This window comes from Bombus fervidus, chromosome 2 (assembly GCF_041682495.2).
Source record: "Bombus fervidus isolate BK054 chromosome 2, iyBomFerv1, whole genome shotgun sequence".
NCBI lineage: Eukaryota > Metazoa > Arthropoda > Insecta > Hymenoptera > Apidae > Bombus > Bombus fervidus.
In genome coordinates this window covers 6954267-6978407 of record NC_091518.1, presented here as the reverse complement: position 1 = coordinate 6978407, position 24141 = coordinate 6954267, and the positions used below count along the sequence as shown (strand labels likewise).

The 24141-nt window shown below is 30.2% G+C and overlaps 1 protein-coding gene across 3 annotated transcripts in view; it reads right to left on the bottom strand.

Moving 5' to 3' along the window:
- Positions 1-231: 231 nt before the first annotated feature.
- LOC139993048 (uncharacterized) overlaps positions 232-24141 on the bottom strand; it is a 91092-nt gene continuing 67182 nt past the window's right edge. For all 3 annotated transcript variants that reach the window (XM_072014456.1, XM_072014442.1, XM_072014446.1), the window contains exons 12-18: positions 7181-7335; positions 6254-6441; positions 4995-5097; positions 4724-4885; positions 2495-2727; positions 1805-2016; positions 232-588 (exon numbers count right to left, since the gene is read on the bottom strand). In XM_072014456.1, the coding sequence (XP_071870557.1) occupies positions 434-588; positions 1805-2016; positions 2495-2727; positions 4724-4885; positions 4995-5097; positions 6254-6441; positions 7181-7335 (1208 nt within the window). In that variant the 3' untranslated portion in view covers positions 232-433. The remainder of the gene's footprint in view (positions 589-1804; positions 2017-2494; positions 2728-4723; positions 4886-4994; positions 5098-6253; positions 6442-7180; positions 7336-24141) is intronic.

The following is a 24141-nucleotide window of genomic DNA, read 5'->3' as shown; positions in this document are numbered from 1 at the left end:
TGAAATTCTAATTATCGGGCAGCTACGAACATTTACAAATTAGACTGGAGTAATGGTAAGTACTAATTTTAGAACCAAGATTAGATTACTTGAAACTTGTTCGCATATGTCCAGAGCTAGTACCTCTTGACGGCCACATGCGGTATTGTGTCCCGCAGAATTAGAGTCTAAATTATAGACTGTGCCCTGTAAAGAGAGTGCAACGCGTCCGCATTGGCCTTAAAGGCACTGATTATTTTTTCTTTTTCTTTTTTTTTTTTGAAACTAATCGATGTGTAGTGTGATTGCACTACCACGTATATACATGATACGTATATATTTAAGTTCAACTAGGCCGAAGCGTTTCGAGCTTCCGTAAGATGGAGACCCATAAGGTCCGCGAACGAACATGTCACTTAAGTACAAAAGAAATCACTAAGAGGGCACGACATGCTTAAGAGTTGCTGATTTTTCCGTGATTATGCAGGTTTGGCCTCAAGGTCACGGCTCCCTCGACCCAGAAGTTAGGCCTTTCAAGCATGCTCTGCCAAAGCGACAGCTCTCGACCGGTCGCATCCATCCAGTCAACTGGTTTTCCGTAGTGTTTTCCTGGAAAGATTAATTAATTTCTTTAATATATCAAATTATGACTATTCAAATTAAAAAGTTTATATGTATAATCATGCAGTGTTCTATTCGCATTAATAAGGAATAAGATATATTTTAAATATTGTTGGTTCTCACTAGCACGTGGAATCGATTTATTTAATAAATACTTTTTATTTAACTACGATTTATTTAATAGTGTAAAGTCCTGATAATCTAATATTGCAAATTCTTTATATGGTCCTTTATAAAATTTGTACAAGAAGTCTGTATAAAAATCATAAGAGAAACGTTGTGGTATTCTGTGTGCTTTTATAATATCTTAAAGTATAGTATTAGTAATAATATATGTATATTGTATAATATGTATAATATGTATTAATAATCAATTTTGGAATATTATATTTGAACATGAAATATTATATTTGTCTTACATCAATGATTATTATGCATTAACTAAATAGCGAATTAACTAACTTTAGTATACATGTACATAGATTTTATAACACGTTAAAAATTGCAATGTGTTCAGGATACAAAGTGTGTGTTTCGTTTATAAAAAAAGTCATAGTGTTGAAAATTACATTTTGTTTTACATCAATGATTATTATGTATTAACTAAATAGCGAATTAACTAACTTTAGTATACATGTACATAGATTTTAAAACATGTTAAAAATTGCAATGTGTTCAGGATGCAAAGTGTGTGTTTCGTTTATAAAAAAAAGTCATAGTGTTGAAAATTACATTTTAAATAGAGAAAAGAGATGGAAGATTAATATGCTTCTCATAGCATGACATAATGTACATATGAGTCATAATATATGAATCATAATAATTTATGATCGTTTTCATTACGCTTACGATATATAAAGTAAAGATCTTCAGTAGAATCAGAACTATATAGGGCGATTCGTCTAACATCATAAATTACTTAAAAATTGTTACATGAAAAAATCTTTTCAATCAAACTCGCATGTTATGAATATAATTTTTAATATAGATTATCTTGAAGTTTTATAAATGAAATGTGTATTATTTGATTATATTCGCGAAAAAGAGGTGGATAACTAATTATTATGTTATGCGGATCAAAAAATACTAATTTTCAAGATAGTCTCCAAATAATTTCTCATAAATTATATAATAAGTTTCTTAAATACTAAAATTATAGTAAAACGTAAAATATAAGAATACTTTGAGCTGTGGTGATATGTACCTGTGCCAAGGTTGAATCGAACTCCGCCTAGAAATTCGTTGCTAGCAATACGATCATGGTCCCAGACTGTCAATTCCAGTCCACGTTCTGCTAGTTCTTGTAGACTAACATCTTTATAGATGAAAGTATGACCCCATACTGGTGAACCACCAGATCTGCGAACTACTCCAGTCTTTTGTTTGCCTGAACGTCCCTTGTCAGGTAATAAATAACTGAAAGTATTTATAATAATAATAAACATGTAGCTTTTTCTGCTTTAAATACGTTGCACGATTTTTTCTAAAGATACATTCTTTAAGTACATTTCTTAAGTTTCTTTTGATACATTTTTGAATGATATATATATAGTATATTCATTATCATTAGAGGTTTGAAGCTATTTCTTTTTGTATACTTTTCAAAATATTGGAAATATTTACTTACTGTTAATGACGTTTATAATGTAGAAATAAAAGGTTTATATGTATAAACCTTAGAAAGAAAATTTAATATAGGAATAAATATATTTAAGAGCTTGAAATTATAAGTTATAAAAATCAAGACACTATATATACCTTCTAGTTTATAGAAATATATAGTTGAAGTTCTTTTTAGTTCTTTACCATCCTTTTTCAAAATTAGATGAAATTAAGTTTAAATGAAATTAGAAGTAAACTGTACATTGATATTTCACTAGTAATTATGGTATACCTTTTACAAAACGGATCACATGTTCCTGAATTCTTTGCTCTGGTTTGTAAATTTCTTGCTTCCTTTACAAGCACGTGTAATGCACCACGACTCCAATTCTTCTTCGATTTAGAAGCACTACGATCTGTTCCTATTTCTCGATCTCGTTCTAGTTGTGTAGGATCTGGTGGTACGAACTTTAGACCGACGATTACCTCACCTTTGTATGCAACAGGGTCATCGAATGGTTCTGTCTAAAATTTATAATTACAATGAGTATTGAATACAGAATTATTGGGAAACATATTTTTATTGTTTAAAATCATTCGAATCGTATCAAGAAATTTTGACAGGAGGAACGATGCAATTCTTTTGTGTAATACTTTTATATGCATTGTTTTATAGGGGATGTTTCGCTTATTTTATCGATAGAACAAAATGTACCAAGACAAAATTAGTTGACTCGGAACGATGTCTGATTCGTGATTTTCGTTTCTAAGCTGTCAGGTTTATCGACATATTTTTATAGGGGATTAGATATTCTGATATATTTCGATCGATGTGTCTGTTTACTCTCAATAAAAAAGTATTAAGACTCTTGTGTCTAAGAACGATTAGTATAAAAGATATTCGAGCTTTAATTTTGTAAAACTTATCGTATGAAAGACAAGGGAAACATAAACACAGGAATACTGCTCTGTATCTTTCATTGTCTCTCGTACGATGAGTAATGATTATGGAGTAATTAAAGATCAAGACGATAATAAAATAAAGCAAGCAATATGTTTTAAGTAAATTTTAATAATAGTAATACTTCAAGTATCCTCAAATTTTGAGGATAATTATTCTTAATTTAAGATGCAAATAATTAAAAATAAGTGAATGACTAATTAAAGTAAATATGCCATGTTTAATACTAATTATTCGATAAAAAAAATTATATGCTGCAATATTGTAAAATGATGAAAATTGGAGGTTTCTAGCAAAGATTCTAGTTCTTGCACATGCAAATACATCATAAAACTGTGTAGTTAGAAGTTAGTTTGCAAGAATATCACGTATTTCCATAGAAATGCTTTCTTCCTTCATGCTATTGTTCAAATTTGAATTTTTTGCATGTAAATGTATAGCCGAATACGAATAATTTGCCAGGTAGTATAATAACTCGTGCAATATTGCATTCTTACCGCGAAGTGTGTCAATTAGCTTTATTAACGCAAATAAAAACAAATAAAAAGAGGCTCTAATTATATACTGGAGAATAATTGAGTCAGTACGAAGACTTACTTTCCCCGGCCCATTCTCGCCGCGCTTTTATATCTACAATGATCTGTATTGTGTAAAATTGTGCGCATTGTGTAAAATTACTGAAAAAGAGATACAGTGCGAATCAACAAATTCTACTAATTAATAAATCTTAAATCGAAGATGAGTTTTGTTTCTATTAGTGGAATAAAAGCTGTAATAGTAGTTTAAGATAAAGCTACGAAAACGAAATTAAAGTAGGCTAAGATTATCAACAAATTTTGGGAAATTGGGAAAAATTATCTTTATTTTGTTACTTACTAGAAATAAAAAATTCTTTCAAGAAATATACAATTAGTAAATATTTATTAATTATTATTAAAATTGATTTTTCTATTTACTATGAGATATAGAGGAGAAACATGAATAATTAATGTTTTTAATTTACAATAGATATTAGATCATTTAAGCTAAATGCATTTCACGGTTTATTATTATACATACAAGAAACTAATATCTTAAAATAACAGTCAGCTATTTTATTTGTTTTCCTTTTCATCTCCTCTATCCCTAAAGTCTAAACATATTTGTCAAGATTATTTGATGTATGTGGAATCAAAGAAACGCGTGGGCAAATTGTAAGGTATTGTAAGTATATATATATATTGTGAATATTAAAGTACAAAGTGTGGAATACAATGTAAGCTGGTCCAGATCCGCGCGCTAGCAATGTTACCCTGAGACTAAAAGAACTCTGAAGCCAACGTCGCACATGTACCGCTTATGGTCTGTCATCGACGCATTCTTTTGTCTATGCGCTATCGATGGCCTCAGCGCTTGAGAAAACCGAAGACCAGATGTAGAGTTTTTTACATTAACAATATCGATATTTAATAATAATAGATTTCTCGTTAGTCGCCTTGTATCTCTTCCAGCAATAATAAAACATTTCGTACATTTATGCTTGGTAACGTACTTGTGCTAGACAAGCTATCGTAAACTTACTCTTTCCTGAAGCGGGTACCATTTCGGTGTGGGATCGTCGAAGATTTTGTTCTCCAGGGGCATTCGAACCTCGCCAAGGAAATCGTTGCGTCCAAACATGTCTGAATGCCAAACTGTCAGCCACAGGGTTCTGGTTTCTAGGCCGCTCAGACTCATATGGAACTGAAATGTCGTGGTGACGAACCATCCAAGCTCTAACTTTCATGCAGGAACAACGGAGCAACAGGCAAAACATTTGTGCTCAAGACTGGTCTCAAATGAAAAAGCTTACCTTCAATGTTTCGTTAAACTCAGGATTCAACGTGTGTTTCTTCACCTTGGTTTTCCGTTTGCCGCTCTTCGACTTGTCAGGCAATAAGTATACTTTCACGTATCTGTTGAAGTGAGTTATATCAAAGAAGAATGTAATTTTATAGGAAATTGTTGGTTTTCGATATACGTAAAGTGTATATTAAGATCGCTTGTATTTGAATTATTATGCTCGTTGAAAGATAATTTTTATAGCAGTAGAGATTTACATTTAATAAAATTTTGGAAATATGTTTCTAGAATATTTACATTGATTTTCTTTTAAATTGATTGTCTAGAGACGCATTAACCGTATATAATAAATTATAGGTCATATTTTATAATTTGTGTTGAATTGAAATTTTTAAATTTCCTTTGTATAGAAGAAACTGCTTTTGTTTTTATAACATACATTATTGTGATTATACTCTACATATTACAGTATAAAATATGTTATGAATTTATGGTTCTTTGAAATAATAAAAATATTAAAAAATATGTAGGTGATATTTATAGGTGGCATTTAGACATCAAGGCAGTGAAATGTGTATAATGGTATAAAATGGATGACTTAAAAATATTTAGGTGATATTTATAAAGAGTAATTCTAGATATCAAAATAATGAAGAAAATTTCTCTACCAAATTATCTTTTAGGTTGAGATGTACTTGTCAAATTATAAACAATTTAACATTTTGTATAATAACACTACATATTTCAAGTTATTACAATTTAATTATGAAACTTGTTTTCTCTTGACTTTTTAAAATATGCTTTTGTAATTATTGTCTTTTCACTGATACTAAAGTAGTCAGGAATATTTGTAAAAAAGATGCTAAGAATTATAAATAAATTTGAAATATCGATCCTATTATACAGTTTTTTCTAAACATATCAACTTCTTACGATATTCGGATATTTTTCTTATGATATCTTGTTATCAAGGAATACGATTAAAGAAATTTCTAATTTTTATGATAAATTTGCAAAAATTTCAATCTGTTGTGCATATAGTATATTGTAGAGTAGTTTTCGTTGTCTGATATATTACGTCTGTAAGAAAAGAAATGTACTAACGTGTTGAAAACTCCTACAAATTGGCAATAACTATTCATAAGTAAGAGTATAATTAGTTTTTTTATTATATATATTATATAGTGATTAATTATATTGGGCGAGACATGTAATCGGTAGCATTAATCTGACAAATGATTTTTCTTTCATGAGTCATGCGTTACTTACGGATCGGATCGTTTGCGTTTTACGTCAACAGGAGCCAGATTTTTGCATTTTGTTACGTGCACCTCGAATGTTAGGTGCTTATAATCGTATTGCAAAGCGAATTCGACTTCTCCTGTGACGACAACCGAGCGACAGCACCGTCCTTCACCAGCACCGCTATAAACCGACGCCATAGAATCTGAACGTGCCTGAAAAATATATATTAAGTATTTATGCATATTCATATTCCAACAACGCAAGATAATTTGTAATTTGTAATAAATATACGAAAATTGCGGATATAACAATGAATTGGAAGTTTTCTTCTTTCTAACAACTCTTTTTCCTTTAACAGCCTCTCTTTCAGAGAAGTTTTCGTCTTCAAGAAACTCAAATTTGGAAATCGTTACAGTATGGTCTCTTGGTAGATGATAATTTTTATTTGTGCTTATGTGCATCTTTTATGTGCTTTTTTATTATCTACATATTATTTTATAATATTAAGGACAAATTTAAAATATTTCAAACCAATTACTTTTAGTTGTAGATCTTTTCTTTTCTTTAGTGCCTAAAATAACACTAAACACGCGTCTTTTTATAGATATTTTGCAATGTACAATTAAAGGAAATAAAGAGTTTTATCAAACTATTTGGATAAATTAATCAGTGAAAAACATTTTTACGTCATAATAGAATCACACGTAATATGATATAAGCACGTAGAATGGCGCCTTAGTTATAAATATGCAGAACAAGGAAAATTTGATATTTCGGACAATCCAGGACATTTTTTAAACAAAAATAAAATCAGTTAAAATAAAACAAAATTGTATTTTAAAATATTTTGGTCGTATTTGTAATCAAATATTAGATACGTTCGCCTCTAATTCAACTTTTAGTATTCCAGTAACACATTAGATTTAAAGCTGATTTAAATTTGGTACTTACTCCAAGACTCGACAAAGATGCACGGGTTGCAAGGTGTCCAGAATGTAGTCCGGAATCCATGTCATCTACATCGATCACTGTGTGACTAGAGCCTGCTCGTGATCCTGCACCAATGATTGGAGTACTACATGCTTCTGACAAGCTACTTCCATCATCTGTAACATAAAATATATGAATCATATAATTACACACGTCAATAATTAATAAACCGACCGGTTTTTATCTTTCTGAAGGGTTTTTTATTTTCATTTCAAATTTCGCGTGTATTTGAACAATATTTATGTTTCTATTCGATAGAAGAATACAATCTACAAGAAAAATATAAAATTCACAAAATATAAGTGTTTCTATGAAAATCACAATAATTTTTGTCGCTACCGTCTTTTACTGTGATCTAACAATTTTAGAAAATAATATATTTGTTATTTGTATCTTATCTTATACGAAAGAATGTACAACTTGCTACAAAATAATTTCTTCGCAGAGAGTTAAACTACTCTAAGAAAAATAAGAAACTATGTATCTCTGTTAAAAGTACAAAGCTTAATGATTGCAATATTTTACATATTTAAAATGTACACCTTTAAGCCGAGAACAAGAAATGAACGTAATAAAAAACTAAGCAAATTATTAGAAAATTATAACACGATGAAACTGACTTATTCCATCCTCAGAACTGTTATCGCAGCTTTTTTGCTGGCCTGCTTTTCGTATTCGACACTTGGGAAACAACTCAGAATACGAAGATAAATCCCTCCGTTCGTCCGATTTTCTAATCGTACGTTTTGAAAATATTTCTGAGAAGGAAGATTCACTGTCGCTTTCAAACTCCTTCCTCTCGTCAGAATCATTCTTTTTATTAGTTTTAGAAAGTATCGTTAAACTGCGTTTTATGCCAAACGAAGGACTGCTCGGTGTATAAGTTCTATCTTCGGAACTTAAAGAATTAATTGTTAATGCACTTTTCTCCAATTCTCTCGGTCTGTAATTGCTTTCCTGTATTAACGAACGATTACCATCGACGTTTGCTGGAATTTCATTCTTCGTCAATGAATCATCCGATGCCATTCGTTTCATCTCCATCTGATCCTTTTTTCTTTCCAAATCTTCATTTTGTAAAATCTTCTCATTTGATAATTCTTCATCGATGTGATTTCTACATTTAGGATAACAAGATGCACCACAACAGTCAAAGAATAAATTGGAAGTGATACGTCGCGCTAGATCCCTCACGGTCCAGGACCGATTTGGCACGTTGAAAGTGGTATAACCAGTAGCCTTTGTCATTTTCACGCGCGATTTTCTCATTCTGCGCCCTTCAGACACGTTGGAAACTTCTCCACGAGCAACCCGTTGCTGGCAACACTTTCTTTTGCTTGGAGAATCTGCCGGAAGTTCGCTCGTTTCACTTCGATAACTTCCAACGGAGGAGATTCTTTGCCACGAGCCAGTGTTTCATGAAAACCTGCCTCGTACGTTTCGATCGTTCTTCCTATTTTATCAAAAATTCTAATGAAATAAAATACCGTTAGTCGGTGAACAATTAGAGATGCGCATTAGGACGGTTTTCGGTGTCGCACTTCGTTAAATGCCACTCGTATTCCTTTTCGTTCATCGCAATAGTTATGTACAAGTAATTTTGTACAATTTCTCGCGTAATTTCGCGATCAACCCTTGGCCAATTTACGCGAAATGGTGGAACGAAATGCAAACAGAAGCGAAACATTCTCGATACTAACGAGTTCGTTTATATCCATGGTCGTTTCTGATAATGTAACGAGGGGAACGAGCACTACGATAAAACTGATTTTTGCTTCCTGTTTTCCGTCCTGAATGTGTAGGGGCTTTCACGTTCAAGGTTCCGTCTCGATGGAATTATGATAAGGGACAATATTTAAATTATGTTTGAAAATTTCCTACGAAAGACTCGATTGCTCAGATCGTTGAATTTTATTATTATACAAGGGTTTGGAGTACAGTTTCTACGATGAGATCAAGTACGATGGGATCAATGATAATTAGATAAGTATGGGAAAGTTCAAAATAAATAAAGTGGACGGAATGAATGGTTTTATAGATAAAACAACTTGTTACCAAAATTTCATTTTCTGTATTATATTTATAAATCTAATGATAGCAATATATTAATTATTATTCTGTGATGTGAGATAATTGTATTAATTTAATTATTAATATTTTACAGAATACAATATAGGCAACATATGAAAATACATAAAATATCTAAAGAAAGTTTTTTATTATAATATTTAGAGAATAAAGTAAATCTCTACGCAGGTTCCATTTTTTAGTTATGTTCATAAATATTTAGATTTATCTTTAGAATTTATGTAAGTGTTAATGATTAATATAAAATTCTACTTGAATGAGATATAGAATGAAACTTATATTTTCTCGAATTGAAACTAGATATGTTATAAAATAAAAGTTTATGATCAACAGGCTCATTTATAGGATCATAGAAATTTTTAGTATCATATTCGCATTTCAGGTGCAATGTCTATAAGCGACTACAAGAAATGTGTGTCAAGGTGAATGCTGCTAGGTGAGAAAAAGTCTTTTGTAACTCGTACATTTTATACTTCGGATTTTAGTATATTAAAATTTCCATTTATTGTATACCACATTATTAGACATATGTTATATAATTTTCGAAATTATTATCCTTATACCTACTTATTTCCTTTTGAAAAATAAAGTTAAGTGAAAACATGATACGACAATAAATGGATTTTATTAATATTTGATTTGCAGCTTCTTTACGATTCTTTTATATTAGTTCTAAAAGTGAAGTGTAAATTTTCAATATATATATTAAGTTGATAACAAATAAATGGCTAATCTAAATATGTTGGAATTCATTAAGTTAGATGATAATCGTAGATTGCTTTTAGTTATTTTTATGTCACAAGGAAGATTAGACTTTGCAGAATAGTTCAGCATATCTTTGTATATTCTTAGTATTTCGTATAACTTATTTCCAATGATGTTCGCATCGATTAACAATAGTTGTATTTACATATATGTATATAAAAAAACTATTACATATATAAGACAGTTGAGTTAAAATATATATCTTTTATGACTTATGATACTTTTAAATAGCTCGATAATGTTTTAAACAGGAATTTCTACTGTATAATTAAATTTGTTATTACTTAATTAATTCACCGGACACTGGGATTATTTTTAAAACTGAAGTAAACGTATAAGTTATTGAGAAATGTAAGTAGATATCATTTTTTATTTGTAAAATGACTAAAAAAATAAAGTGCATATGTATTATATTCAAAAGTATATTAGATATATATAAGATATACATAAGATTATAGTCATTGAGTGATAATGGTATGTGACAATTTATTTCACAATCTAGTAATTTAGAAGTCTCATCGATTAAAGCTTTACTTTCTTCTATTCTTAAGAAGTTGTTCTTTTCATCGGGGCATTATAATCTAATTTTATATAATAATATATTTTAATATTACATTTTAGACTTCTGATTCTATCAATTCCTTCACATCGACTAAACATTTTCTTGCGTTAATGATAGTGATTATATTTGTATTTTAAATAATCGATACATATGAAATCATGACATTTAATTCTATACATTTTGTTGCGTGCTGTCCAAATAATAGAAACAGTTCAATATTTGTATCAGCACCAGCGAATGTGTTAAACTATAAAATGAAACGCAAAGAAGATATGAAAAAAGAATACAAAGACGATCGTCTCGTTTAAAGTTTCACACCGAGTTGCCCTATTTTCATGTGTACACAGCAGTGAAAACACGTTAAGTAAGTATAGTATAGTCAGTGGAATCAATATAATGTTTCCACTCCCATGATTTACTCGAAAAAGTATCTAGAAAAGTAACTTGTGTTATTCGAGCGAACCTTTGACATCTGTACAATTATGTGTGAGCATACACCCACGCGATTGGTAAACACCGTTCCCGATACGCGATGCACATGAGCCACCTAAGTATCACAAGTATGCGTAGATAAATGAAAGCCTAGCCTAGAGTTCTCCTTAATAGATATAGGAATATCATTTTCAAACTTTCATCGATATACTGCGATACGTTTGTAAGAGAAACATTATGATATCATTTTGGAATGTTGTCACTTGTTTCATGTTTTTACACAGGCATATATATATATATAATAAAAAATTTATAATTAAAAATTTTTTATCTATATATTACGATATATATATTAATATATATTATATATTAATATAATATATAGATATATAACATATTAATATCTATATATTAATGTCTATATATACATATAAATTTTTTTATTTATTAATTATATATATATTAATATATTATATATTAATATAATATATAGATATATAATATATATTAATATCTATATATTAATGTCTATATATTACACATATAATTTTTTTATTTATTAATTTTATATATATATTAGTATATATTATATATTAATACAGTATATAGATATATAATATATATATTAATGTCTATATATATTATTATTATTATTATTATTATTATTATTATTATTATTATATATATCTAATATATATGTATGGAATTAAATTTTGTGGCGGACTATGGAGGAATTTGAAGTACTTAAACCCATTAGTAGGGGATGATGATACAGGTGATTGACGGTGCGATAAAATAATGATGAATTTAGAATGAACGATTTAGAAAATAATTATCTTTTGATAGGTGTAAGTTGTAAGCTACAGGCTACTTTTTTATAATTCTACAATTTTACGTCAAATAAGATAATTTGACAATTTGTTATTTGTGAAATTTTCTTGTAAAAGTTTCTATCATTAATATAATTTGTATTATAATTAAAATATATATTATTATTGATATATCTAACACTAATTTATAACTAGTGACTTGTGAAATTTTATTAATAATATTAATTGAATTGTGTAAGTGGATTCTGATAACAGAATGGTATAAAGAATAATATATTCTTTCAACATTTTATAGAAAATAATTGCGTTAGGTGTAATGATGTTTAAAATGTGACATTTATAGTACTATATTTTTAAATATGCAATTGATTTTAAATATGTGATATGAAATTTTCCGGCTTTAAATTTATAATACTGTATTTGGAAGGATTAAAATATAAATTGAAAATGATAAATCAATATCTCTTGTACGTAAAATACAAATGTTTGTAAAATTTAAGACGTTCTCCACACGTTTATTTTTATGATACGATATTGTGTATTTTATTTTTGAATTTCTTTTACTAGTAGAATACATTATTTGATTAAATATAGAAGTACCAAATAAGAAAAATCCACAGAGATAGGCACGCAATAGGGGAAAGCTGATAGGCGACTATTATTATCATCATTATTATATTATTTGATTAATAATTGAATTATTAAATATTTTTATTTGCAATGAATGAAACTTCGCGTCAAAAGAATTACAAAGATTTATATTCTAGAATTAATGGATTTTTTTTAAATATCAGTAAACTATACGTGATTATTGACAACAATGATGAAACGTTTACATTTCTTAATTTCAGGCTTCTCATGTTAATAAGGTATGACGTTATTAAGTTCCTGTAGTTCGTCACACTTTCTTTATTCCATGCTTAATAATCAAGATTAATTGCAACAAAGTACTAGTATATCGTACTAAACGTATGTTCATAAACTTCATCATAATAAATGAGTTGATCGTGCTCAAATTAATATCAAGAATATGGACATTGTAACACATGATAATATTACTTTCCTGAAGCACCTATTAGATAAATAACATTTGTAATTTATGCGGTATATTTGTTTTAGTAAATTCTTAATCATTTTTTCAATTTTAATTATAAACTTTCTTTAGAGATTAAGAATTATCTATAATTATATCAGCGTGTGTATGCCTGTATATGTCTGTATGTAATATGAACTGATACACATATATGTAAAGGAATTGATACACATCTTGATGATACACTGAAGTTATTTAATATACTCACTTGGAATTAACACTAATGACTTTTTTTCAGAGATATTTCTCTTTCTTCTTTATATACACACTCATGCTAATTTTAAACATAACCATTAATATGATATATATAATAAATAAATATAAATTTACTAAAATATAAAATACATAATAATAATAAATCTGGTATAAAATTTTCAAAACGTGTTACAATTTATAGTTTTCTTTACAATACACCTGATTATAAGGATAAGCATTAACTTCATTTTACTACTACAATATCCATTTATATCTATTTTAATAATGAGAAAAGGATATATATGTAAGGAATATTAAATATGAATATGAATATATAAAAAAAATAGTGGTAAACATTTAGACATAATTACATTATTATAATTACATAAGGTTTTAGACAAAAATATATTTGAGATGTATATATAAACAAAAAAATAATTTCAATCAAATTGTGAAAAGCATGTAGTTGCATCTACAACATGGAGATGGAAAGAAGTCTCGCGTAAACTGGATCGTAGAATTAGTAAAAAACAACAATTAACATTAAAGAAAAATGATACATTCCTCTAATACAGGAATAAAATGCAACACTAATTATTAACAGAAAATAACCTTCAACATATTAAATTGTTTAAAACATATTATTGAACAAAAGAATATGGGAGAAAATATTAAAACTTCAATAGAAAGTTGCCATTTTAGACTTTTTAACGTCAATTTATAAAGTGTCTGAATATTTTCGAAACATGAAAATTCACTTTTTTTCAACATTTCTTTTAATATTTAAACAACGGTTTCTTTTACGTCAAAAGCTTTTTACTCTCTGATATCTATATACTATACTTCAATGTACTGCAAAACATTTTTATTCTTTTATCTGTATTTATTTCAGATATAGAATATAGAAGTCAAAGTTAGTTATGCTAGTATTCGAATTTTTTTCGAGACCGACTGTATGTATGAATAACGGCATATTTTCACTTCAAATATGCTTTTTCGTGATTGTTATCTTTTGGCCAATTCAAGTCACGCTTCGATAGAGTAATTCGATAACTATAATGCAACAGCATTTGTTTGTAAGATAGAATTCTATTCCTTTATTTAATTAATCCACATTATTTTACATAGCTTTGCCTGTTAACTAACGCGGCAATTGATCTAATTAGTGATAGAAACACAAAGTCGACTTTTAAATGAAGGAAATGCACACCGAGTAGAAGCCACGTGTGGTTTTAATTTACTTCTACGCTTTTAATCGAATTCCATAGTTTCTGCTAGCTTTGCGAAAAATCTATTCACTTTGGTGTTCAATTCGTTTAAACCGTGGCAGCCTAAATTTTCGCGGTTATTCAACCTTTATCAATTGCATATATACATATATACATGTACTAAATATTTTGTAGGTAGCTTCTACATATGTACATATTCAGATCTGTTTCAAATTTCACCAATATTATAATCGACTCTCATCACAGTCTTAATAAAATTTTAAAATGTTTAGTAACACACATTGTTACGCCACGAGGCTTAGTATAGATGGTATTTCTAACCGTTGCTCGCGGTCCTACAGCGTCGCAGACGGATCGTCTTATCTGCCCGACAACAAATATACAATGTATCGACGAGCGTATAGTTGTCGCCGAGCAGCGAGTTCCAGAAACGTCAATTTCGGTCCGTTATTTTATTTTAACAAAGAAGGTGGCCTACGTGATCATACGCGCGAACGGTGGCGTGATCCGAGCGTAGTGGGGGTCGTCTCCCCGAGAAGACAAAGAATTGATCTAAGGGCAATCAGTCTCATTTGAAGATTCAAACCACATACATCGAGAGGTCTGACGATTGAAAATAAAGTCTAACGAATTCATCGAGAGATATCGTAAAGTCGGGTCGAATTTCTGTAACGCATTAACTGTGTTCATCGCTAAATAATTTGTGACGCTTTTATTATTATACAATTTATTGTTGAATATACAAGCTATATTAACCTGTTAATACAGTGTTAAGTTCATTGAACCACCCCTGTTATCTTAACCGAAACAAGGGGAACGACTAATTCGCAGTGTCGATTGTACGAATCGTAGCGAGAATTTACGCCTCTCGTTGACGCGTTTTCCTCGCGACCGCGTTTCTCCGCGAACGGTCGTAATACACATGATATATTCATGAAAGATTTTCCTAAGTGTTTCCTATTTTTAGACATCGAATGGAATTAAAGTGAGAAAAGTCGATAAACATGAACTTATCACGTTTATTTCCCTTTTTTACAAGTGTAAATTAAGTTGAAGTTATTTCTAACAGATCGAAATAAATATTAGACTACGACAATCGAGGTATTCTGCTTGGAGGAGCGTTAGAATTAAAAATCGATTTACCTATATCCAATACATTTTGAATATTTGTAATATACAGAAAGATTGTTAATATCAAATACCAGTACTTGAAAGTTGTTAACGTTGAATATCTTGACGTGAATATTAAATACCAAGATTCTGAGATTGCTGATATCGAATATTGCAACTAAGAATTTTAAATTACAAGCATCAGAAAATTAATGGAACTTCAACATATTTTTCTAAGAGACCAGTTCAGGTGTAACGCATATTTCTTTTCATCTTCATGATAAGTACAATGCAATATAATAAAAAAATTTGATCTTAAACTTCAAGGACAAAGTCAATTTCTAGCTTCTTTTTTATAGATCTTCGCCGATTTAGAGATGGCAGGTCATTTTCGAACACTGTACATTTTTAGATTTGTTTTAAATTTTATAAGTTTTAATCAAATTTCAAAATGTTTTGAATAACACACGTAATGTATTCATAGAAGATTTCTACAAATATACTTTTGTGGGCAACTGTATGTAGATATTACTTACTTAAATTAAATTACTATAGTTCTCTATCATTTGTTACCGAACACTTTATATGCAATTATATCAATATAAGGGACATTAAGATTTAAGGATTGAATGTTATTTTTCAGATATTATTTAATAATTATTCAGATTTAAGTTATCAGTTTGAAATTATCAAAACTATTGAATATAAGTACCAGCTTAAGTGTAATTTAATTTTATTTTTAGATATTAGATATAAATTTATAATCTGACATATCAATATTCAAAGATTAGATATTTTACTGCTAATTTTATTATGCTTGGAAAGTAATGTTTAAACTTATTGTGGTTAAGTTGTCGATATTGCGTCTTTAACAACATTGAATAGTAATAGAGGATAACATTAATTACTGTATGATGTATTATTAATTTTAATTTATTTATATATTTAATTGCTGACTATGAATATTTTTCCTAAATGTATGTAAATGACTGATCACATGCAAATTTGTATGTGATGTAGTTTCAGGAATATGATACGATATACATTATGATATACATATATATGTATATAAAGATATTTAAATAGAAATTTGTTTTATCATTACAGGTTCCAAAGACATGTTTGCATTTTGCATATTTTTCACAATACATGTTTATGCGCATTACATACTTTTTGTATATTACGAATTTATTTCTCGTAGAGTCCCTGAATACTTGTTCTATAGCTCTCATATATTTCATATCTATCAGTAATAAAATATCAATAACTTCACATTGATATTTTCAACAAATTACAATATTTATCGATACTCATTCAAGAATATTATTAAAGACATTGGGATAAATTAAAAGCTTTTTTCAATATGCTTAATGCTATCCTGGATAAAAAGTTAATTATAATTTTAAAACCACGACATACGTAACAAAACGATACTTTTAGTTTACAAAGTAATTGTAATATGTAAAAGACACTGATGTACTATGAGTAATATCGAAAAAACTGTCGTTTGACAAGACTATTGCACGTTGTTACTTAAATAATATAATAAAACGAGAATTATTTTTCAGACAGGCATTCATATAGTATATTTTCTATATATTCCGTGTTTTAGTTTATACAGTATTTCTTCATATTGTACTTGCATAAACATTCGTGGTTTATTTATTCTATTCTAAAAAGTTCTGCTAAAGACGATTACATTCTATTTCTCTTATTTCATTTTAGATGATTTCATTTTAAGTTGAAATTTTTCTTGAAAGCTTTGTATTTTTTATTATTATGTAATCAAAAAATGATAATATCATTTTCATAATAATGTTATATATGTCATAACAATGTTATCCATATTAACAAGAAGATCTCGTATTGTAATAATATCATTTCACTATATAGATTGTTTCCATATATAATGACCTTTTTTCTTTGTTTTTATACGTGGGGAAATCCTCATGGACATCCTCCCGCTTGGAAGCGACGGGGGTAGTGTCGGATTATATCAACTAAAACCCCACGGTGAACCGCCTGACGCTCAACTGGGATGCCCGGAACCCATTTCGAATTACTGCCGGGGCACTCCTGCGTCTTCTCCTGTCTGAGGAAGTCGTTCCTTGGTTAGTTCGGGCATTGGGAGGGACCACCTCTCTCAACGCTATCCTCTGGGTCGTCGTGCAAGTCTGAGGAGGTCCAGATCCTCCTCGGCGTGTCAGTCTCTATGACCACCTTCGGCGCGGAATCCTGCAAGGGTGGGATGTTCTCACCCTCTCCCGCTCTGTTCGTTCCTTTACGAGCATTGCGCCTTCTTAATATGAGCGTACTGCGAGGAGCTTTTGTCGCCCCCTCAGCATCGCTTTCACAACTGACGAGGGATCTAGTTTTTCTCCGATCGTTAGCCGTAGAATACGTGGGGCCTCCCACGCCGGACAAAATTCTAACGTGTGTTGGGCCGTGTCCTCGCCCTCACTGCAGTGGTGACAGGTGACCTCTCTTCCGATTTTCTTCAGGTATTCCCCGAATACTCCATGTCTTGCGAGCACCTGCGTCAGCCGGAAGGACAGTGGAAGCCTTCCGCGGTCTCTCCAAGTCTCCCAGTTTGGCAGGACCGATCTAACGGCCTGGTGGCCCCGGATCTGGTCTTCGGTGAGTAGGTCGGAGCGCCACCGCTCTCACACCTCTCGTCTAACTTCGCCCCGAACGTCTCGGGCCGCCTGCTCAGCTGGGGGAGAGTCCCCGCCTGAGCTTCGGCTCCTCTGGTCTTCGTACACTCGTCGGAGCGCCAAGGCCTGAAACTCGAACGGAGGAGACGCTGCCAGGACAGTCGCCGACGCATATGATATCGTCCGGTATCCCCTTACGATCCTGATGGTGGTCGTGGTGACCGTCAGCAAGAGTAGACTGCGTCGACTTTTCATCAGATCCTCTGCCCACACCGGAGCCCCGTACAGGACCCGAGAATGGACGACTATCTCATACAGTCGGCGCACTTTGACTTCTGCCCTACCGATATTCGGCAGCAGGCCACATAGAGCATTGACTGTTGTCGTCATTTTGGGAACCAGGAGCTTGAAGTGTGGTCCGAATATGTCCATTGACTTTCGATGGTGAGGCCCAAGTATTTTGTCTGAAGTCCTACCTCAACCTCCTCTCCGCTTATGTCCAAACACAAGACGGGCGGAGAAGTCCCTCTTCGTCGGTAGTCGTAAAACCATATGGCCTCCGACTTGGCTGAGGTCACCCTCAGGCCCAGCCTGCGTATAGCCCGTATCACTCCAATGACTGTGAAAGTCCTTGATCACTTACCATAGAAAACTTATATTCATATCGAATGTGTTAAATAAAACATTTTGAACATTACTGTTACTAAATAAATATATATTTACTAAAAAATTAATATACAGCATGCATATGCATGTAATAAGTTAAGGACTCACTTAACACTGTTTAAATACTTTTGCGATTTCTGCGAAATATACCCTTTGCACCGCGCTGCTTAGGCTGACCTACTTTCGTTCGTGTAAGGAGATTTGCTCGGACACAGGGGTATTTCGCCTCAGTTTTAATTCACAATAACTAAAAAACAAAGCTGACAACGCAAATTTTTTATTTTTGATTTTCATCTTACTTTAGCTTCAAGAATCACCCCATAAGTATTTTGATACCTGTAAACGAACACCTGCTAAATACACTAAATATACTAAATATTTTGTAATTTTTATGAATACTTTCAGATTTGTTAGAAACATTGTCAATATAGTCACGGTGGTTGAATTTCATAACAGTCCCAATGAAATTTCAAAATTTCAAAATATTTCATATAACATAATTGTATATAATTTATCGCAACATGACGATTATAAGTGACATACGAAATATGTTCATAAGAGACATCTACAAACATCCGAATATTCAGTCAAAACTATATCTAACGATTCTCGAATCAACAATCTTTTTAAAATTAATTACAATTCTATTGACCCATATATTTCATTCAAATGCTATATAATATTGTATCATAGTAGGACATAGAATTTTGCAGTTGCAGAAGGTCAACATTGAATTATTTACTCTTGAAAATTTGTAATCATAACAATTTGCTGCTATTGAAGCAGTCGAAGTTCGAGTTAATAAATATCCAATAAAATGCGATTTAGTTCTGTAACATGTTAGAAAATATTTCCATTAAACACAATGACGTTAAATCGCAGTGCAATTTGAATCTGACGTAGCATCTGTTCCGTCATAATGTGCACACTAGAGTTTAACCGAAGAAAAAATCGAGGGAAAAAGATTAGGTCTTCGGCTCGTCAGTCGAATACCGTTTTCTTGATCACGCAAAAAGGTGACACGCATTTCAAAAGTCGTTGGCAGCGGCATACCGGCTCTGTCCATTGACTTTCCAACTAACGTTACAGAAACTGCACGTGCCTATGTTGAAAGGCAGGTGTATTTGAAGATAAATTAGGCTTTAACGCATTATTGTTATTAATTGTACCCTGTTGCTTTTTATTTCTCGCATGCCTATATAATTAAAAGCAAAAGGTGCTATAATCACTATCAAATATTTTTTATTCCCATGATTATAACGGAAATCGATTGCATTTCTAGTGCAAAGTTAATGTTCCTTTTCTTCAGCCCTACTTTTAGAGAAGATTTTGAAGTTCATCTTTAACATTTGCAATTTTATTGATGCATATCTTTTTCATTTCATTCCATTTCAATCTTTATTTCATCTTTTACAGAAAAATGCATTTTAAGCTCTGAATTAAATTATTGTTGCTAAGACTTTGTGTAAATAGAATTATGTCTATTCACAATAATTTATTATTACACATGTTAGTAACATTAAAGTTTTAAAAGTGATTATTATATTAGTATTTTTACTACTAGTCTTAAAAATTTAAGACTCAATAATTTATCATACTTATTAGAACTGTATTTGTACTTTTTAAGAAATTATAATACACATGATAATATACGTGAAGTATAGTTGAATACAAGTAAAAACAACGTTTCATTCACACATTTTATTAAAATAATTCCATTGCAACCAATTGCAATCGTTACGTTTTTATAACTTCAGAGTAGTTTACTAAGTATAACACTTTAAGTAAAATATTTTGGTTATTACAGTTTGAACATTATGTTTAATATAAAATAATACTTAACAGTAACGTTAATGAAATTGAATAAAAATCGAATTTTGTATTGAAATGAAATAAAGCTACCGCAAGATTAAAAACAATAAAATAAAGCTTATAAAAGAGTTTTAAAATGAAACATCTAATAGATCAAAGTGTCCATGTTACAAAACATGAGCAACACTGTTTCTTTACGGGAAATATATTCGAAATTGAGTAACGGAAACACGTGCGTCTTAGTTTCCTACGTTGAATAAAATACTAAATAAATAGTTTCATCGCATGGAAGCTCAACAAGTTAACGTGTAAAAAGAATATCGCGAGAAGCGTGAGTTGCGAATCTATAGACGAAGGGGCGATATCGATGATCACCACTATCCTTCAAGAGTAATGAAATATAAAAATATTATATTTTTTATAATTCTTAAGAATTTCAAAGAATTTGTTAGGTATATAATCAATGTGAATTTAATTACTTAGACTATATAGAATCGAAGATATTGAAATAAATAATAGAGATATTAAAATAGAAATTACAAGCAAAGTTTACATTTTGTAAAGGAAGATTCAAATATGTACTTGTACTAATGTACATACTTTTATGCAGTTCGCTCTCGCCCTGTCTCCCAAGAAAGGTTTCTCGAGTCGCCATTGCGAGAAAGCGGTTTGGGAGCAACATGCTACACTTGCGTACAATGCACGACTCGTGCCATGAAATGTATACAGCATTACTATTGGCGTAGAAACGACGGTATAAGTCTTGTTACCTAATAGCAATCGAGACATTCTAATAACAGATACTCTAGTATATGTAAATTAAAATTTTTATAAAAATAAAGGAAAAATAAAAGTAAAACATTCGTTTCACTTTTCAAATATTGTAACGAGTGCATGTCTTGCACATTACTGCAGATTTGAAACTATATTTTATATAATATTGAAAATTTACCAAATCGAATAAAGCTATGTGACAAAAACTTCTATTTATTATCGTTTACATCGTTATTAATCAAACTATTTTATACCACCAATAAAATTAAGAATATATGAACTTTAAAATCAAATAAATGTATAGGTAAACATTCACAGCTCATACAATTTTCTAAACTTTGAAAGTTTTAAATTTCATATGTTTTTAATTTTATTGGTGGTATAAAATAGATTGATTAATAACGATGTAAACGATAATGAATAGAAGTTTTTGTCACGTAGCTTTATTCGATTTGGTAAATTTTCAATATTATATAAAATATAGTTTCTACATTTTACAAGTATTGTTCCCTGATGTCTTACTTCTGAAGTAAAGAATATTTTCAAACTTCTGCAATCCTCTAGGATTTCCACCACTGTCAAATCTATTTGCTTTTCAATTCAATCTCAATCTATGACAAATCTCCTTACTGTCTACGATCTCTGTACAATACTCCATATGTCTAAACTTACCAGGAAACAAACAATTCGTATAACTGGAGTTTACAAATAGGAAGTCAATGATTCTCTTCACTAGTCTTTCTTGTACAAATAATAGGATTTCATGTGTATATAAGTGAATTACTAATAAATGAAATACTATTATATTTAAAATTCATTGGAAAGAATATTTCCAATTTTTATTATTATCTTCATTCTCATTGCGTTCGCAATAAAATGTCACGTTCAGATGCATAAATTTTGGAAGTTTGAAGAAATTTACTTAATTAAAATTTCGTTTTATTAAATGGATTTGTAATTGTACTCTATTTAGAGTTTATTAAAAAGATGTGTTAAATATCTTTTACTGTCTGTACGCTCACTTAAATAATAAGATTTTATGTCCAGATAAGTGGAGGAATTTATCATTTTTGTATAATATCTCATTTTAATACATAGAATTTTACTACATTTACAATTTACTGAAAAATTATTTCAGTTTTTCCTATTCTCTGTACTCTGTAATCAACGAAGAATTCCTAATGATTTTACTAATTATTGGCCATTACTGGTTATTACGCTCCCGTAAAATGGCAATAGTTTGCGTATAATCGACATAGCTTTGTTGCGACACGTGCTCAAATTTAATATTGGCTAGACCGGTTGCACTGTACGTTTGTTCTCCGTGACACTAAGTTATTCCTCGAATTTTTCTCTCAGTTCACGCGTGTACTCGTAAACGGGGAACGTGCTTAAGTATACTACGTGCGGAAAATATACGGTGCGTTGTTGGAACGTACGGAATTATGCCAAGCACGCCTGACATAGGCAGTTGGAAGGATCGACATAAAGTTCTCCAGATCGCAACGCCACGACTGTATACGGCGAGCTGAAATGCAGGCACTAGCTCGAGTCTAGCCGCGATTATTGCCTTCTAAGTGTTCAATGTTCGAAACTTTTTTAATGTTTTTGTTTTCAAAAAATAAGAAACAGTTTCTCTTTTTCCTCCCCTCTTCTCTCTCTCTCTCTCTCTCTCTCTCTCTCTCTCTCTCTCTCTCTTTCTCTCTGTGGGTGTTTATACATATAAAATATTTTAAAATATGCAAATAAAATATATGAACTTGTAATTATTGGAACAAGCAGATTTACAACTATTTCACGATTATTAGATATAATTTATATTTAATATTAAATATAAAAAATAATTTTTATGGAAACAAATCGGCCTTCAACTAGCAAGTTCCATAATTATGAAATTAAAAGTTAATAATCTGGTTTAGTCGTAATAGAAATTACTATTCATATAAAAGATAAGTTAATTCGTTTTTTTTTTTTTTATTAAGAAGTTAAATTTTCTCTTAAAGTAAGTTATAAGCTTAAAAATCAGAATGGGGTCCTCAAAATTAACACATTATGAAATGTATGCAATAAAAAAAATTACTTTTTTAATCACCTTATCTTCTATCTTATAATGAAACAAATTTTCTGTTGGGAGACATGGCAGATTATGAATTAATTCTTGCTTAATAAAAAACGATTTGAAAAATTCAAATTAAAAATTATCGTTACAAAACATTTTAATAGGAATAAATTTTTCCCGCAAAGAAAACTCATCCAGTGACTTAATGACTAAACAAATCATTATAGTAGTTGATGCGACTGTAAGGAATCAATTAAAAGATAGAAAAGAATGTAAAATATGAAAATATAATATACTATACTGCTGCAAGTCTTTATTATATAGAATGTAATAAAATTAATTTGTAATTCGACATATGTTTATAGTTTGAAATTATTTAATTGTAATGCATTAAAAAAATATTTTAGCATTTCTTAATGTTTTAATTTAATGTTAGTAATTTCAGTACGTTCTAACTTTTTAATAATTTAAAAATATAAAACACATCTAAATATGATGAATTTCAAACTTTCTAAACTACTTGATGTAACTATCCTTTTGCTTAACATATTTTAGTAACTCCTAACTCTTAGTATTACATTAACTACTTTCAATTTTACATAAACATTATTAGATTTACTAGGATGAATGATCAAACTACTGATGACACGTAT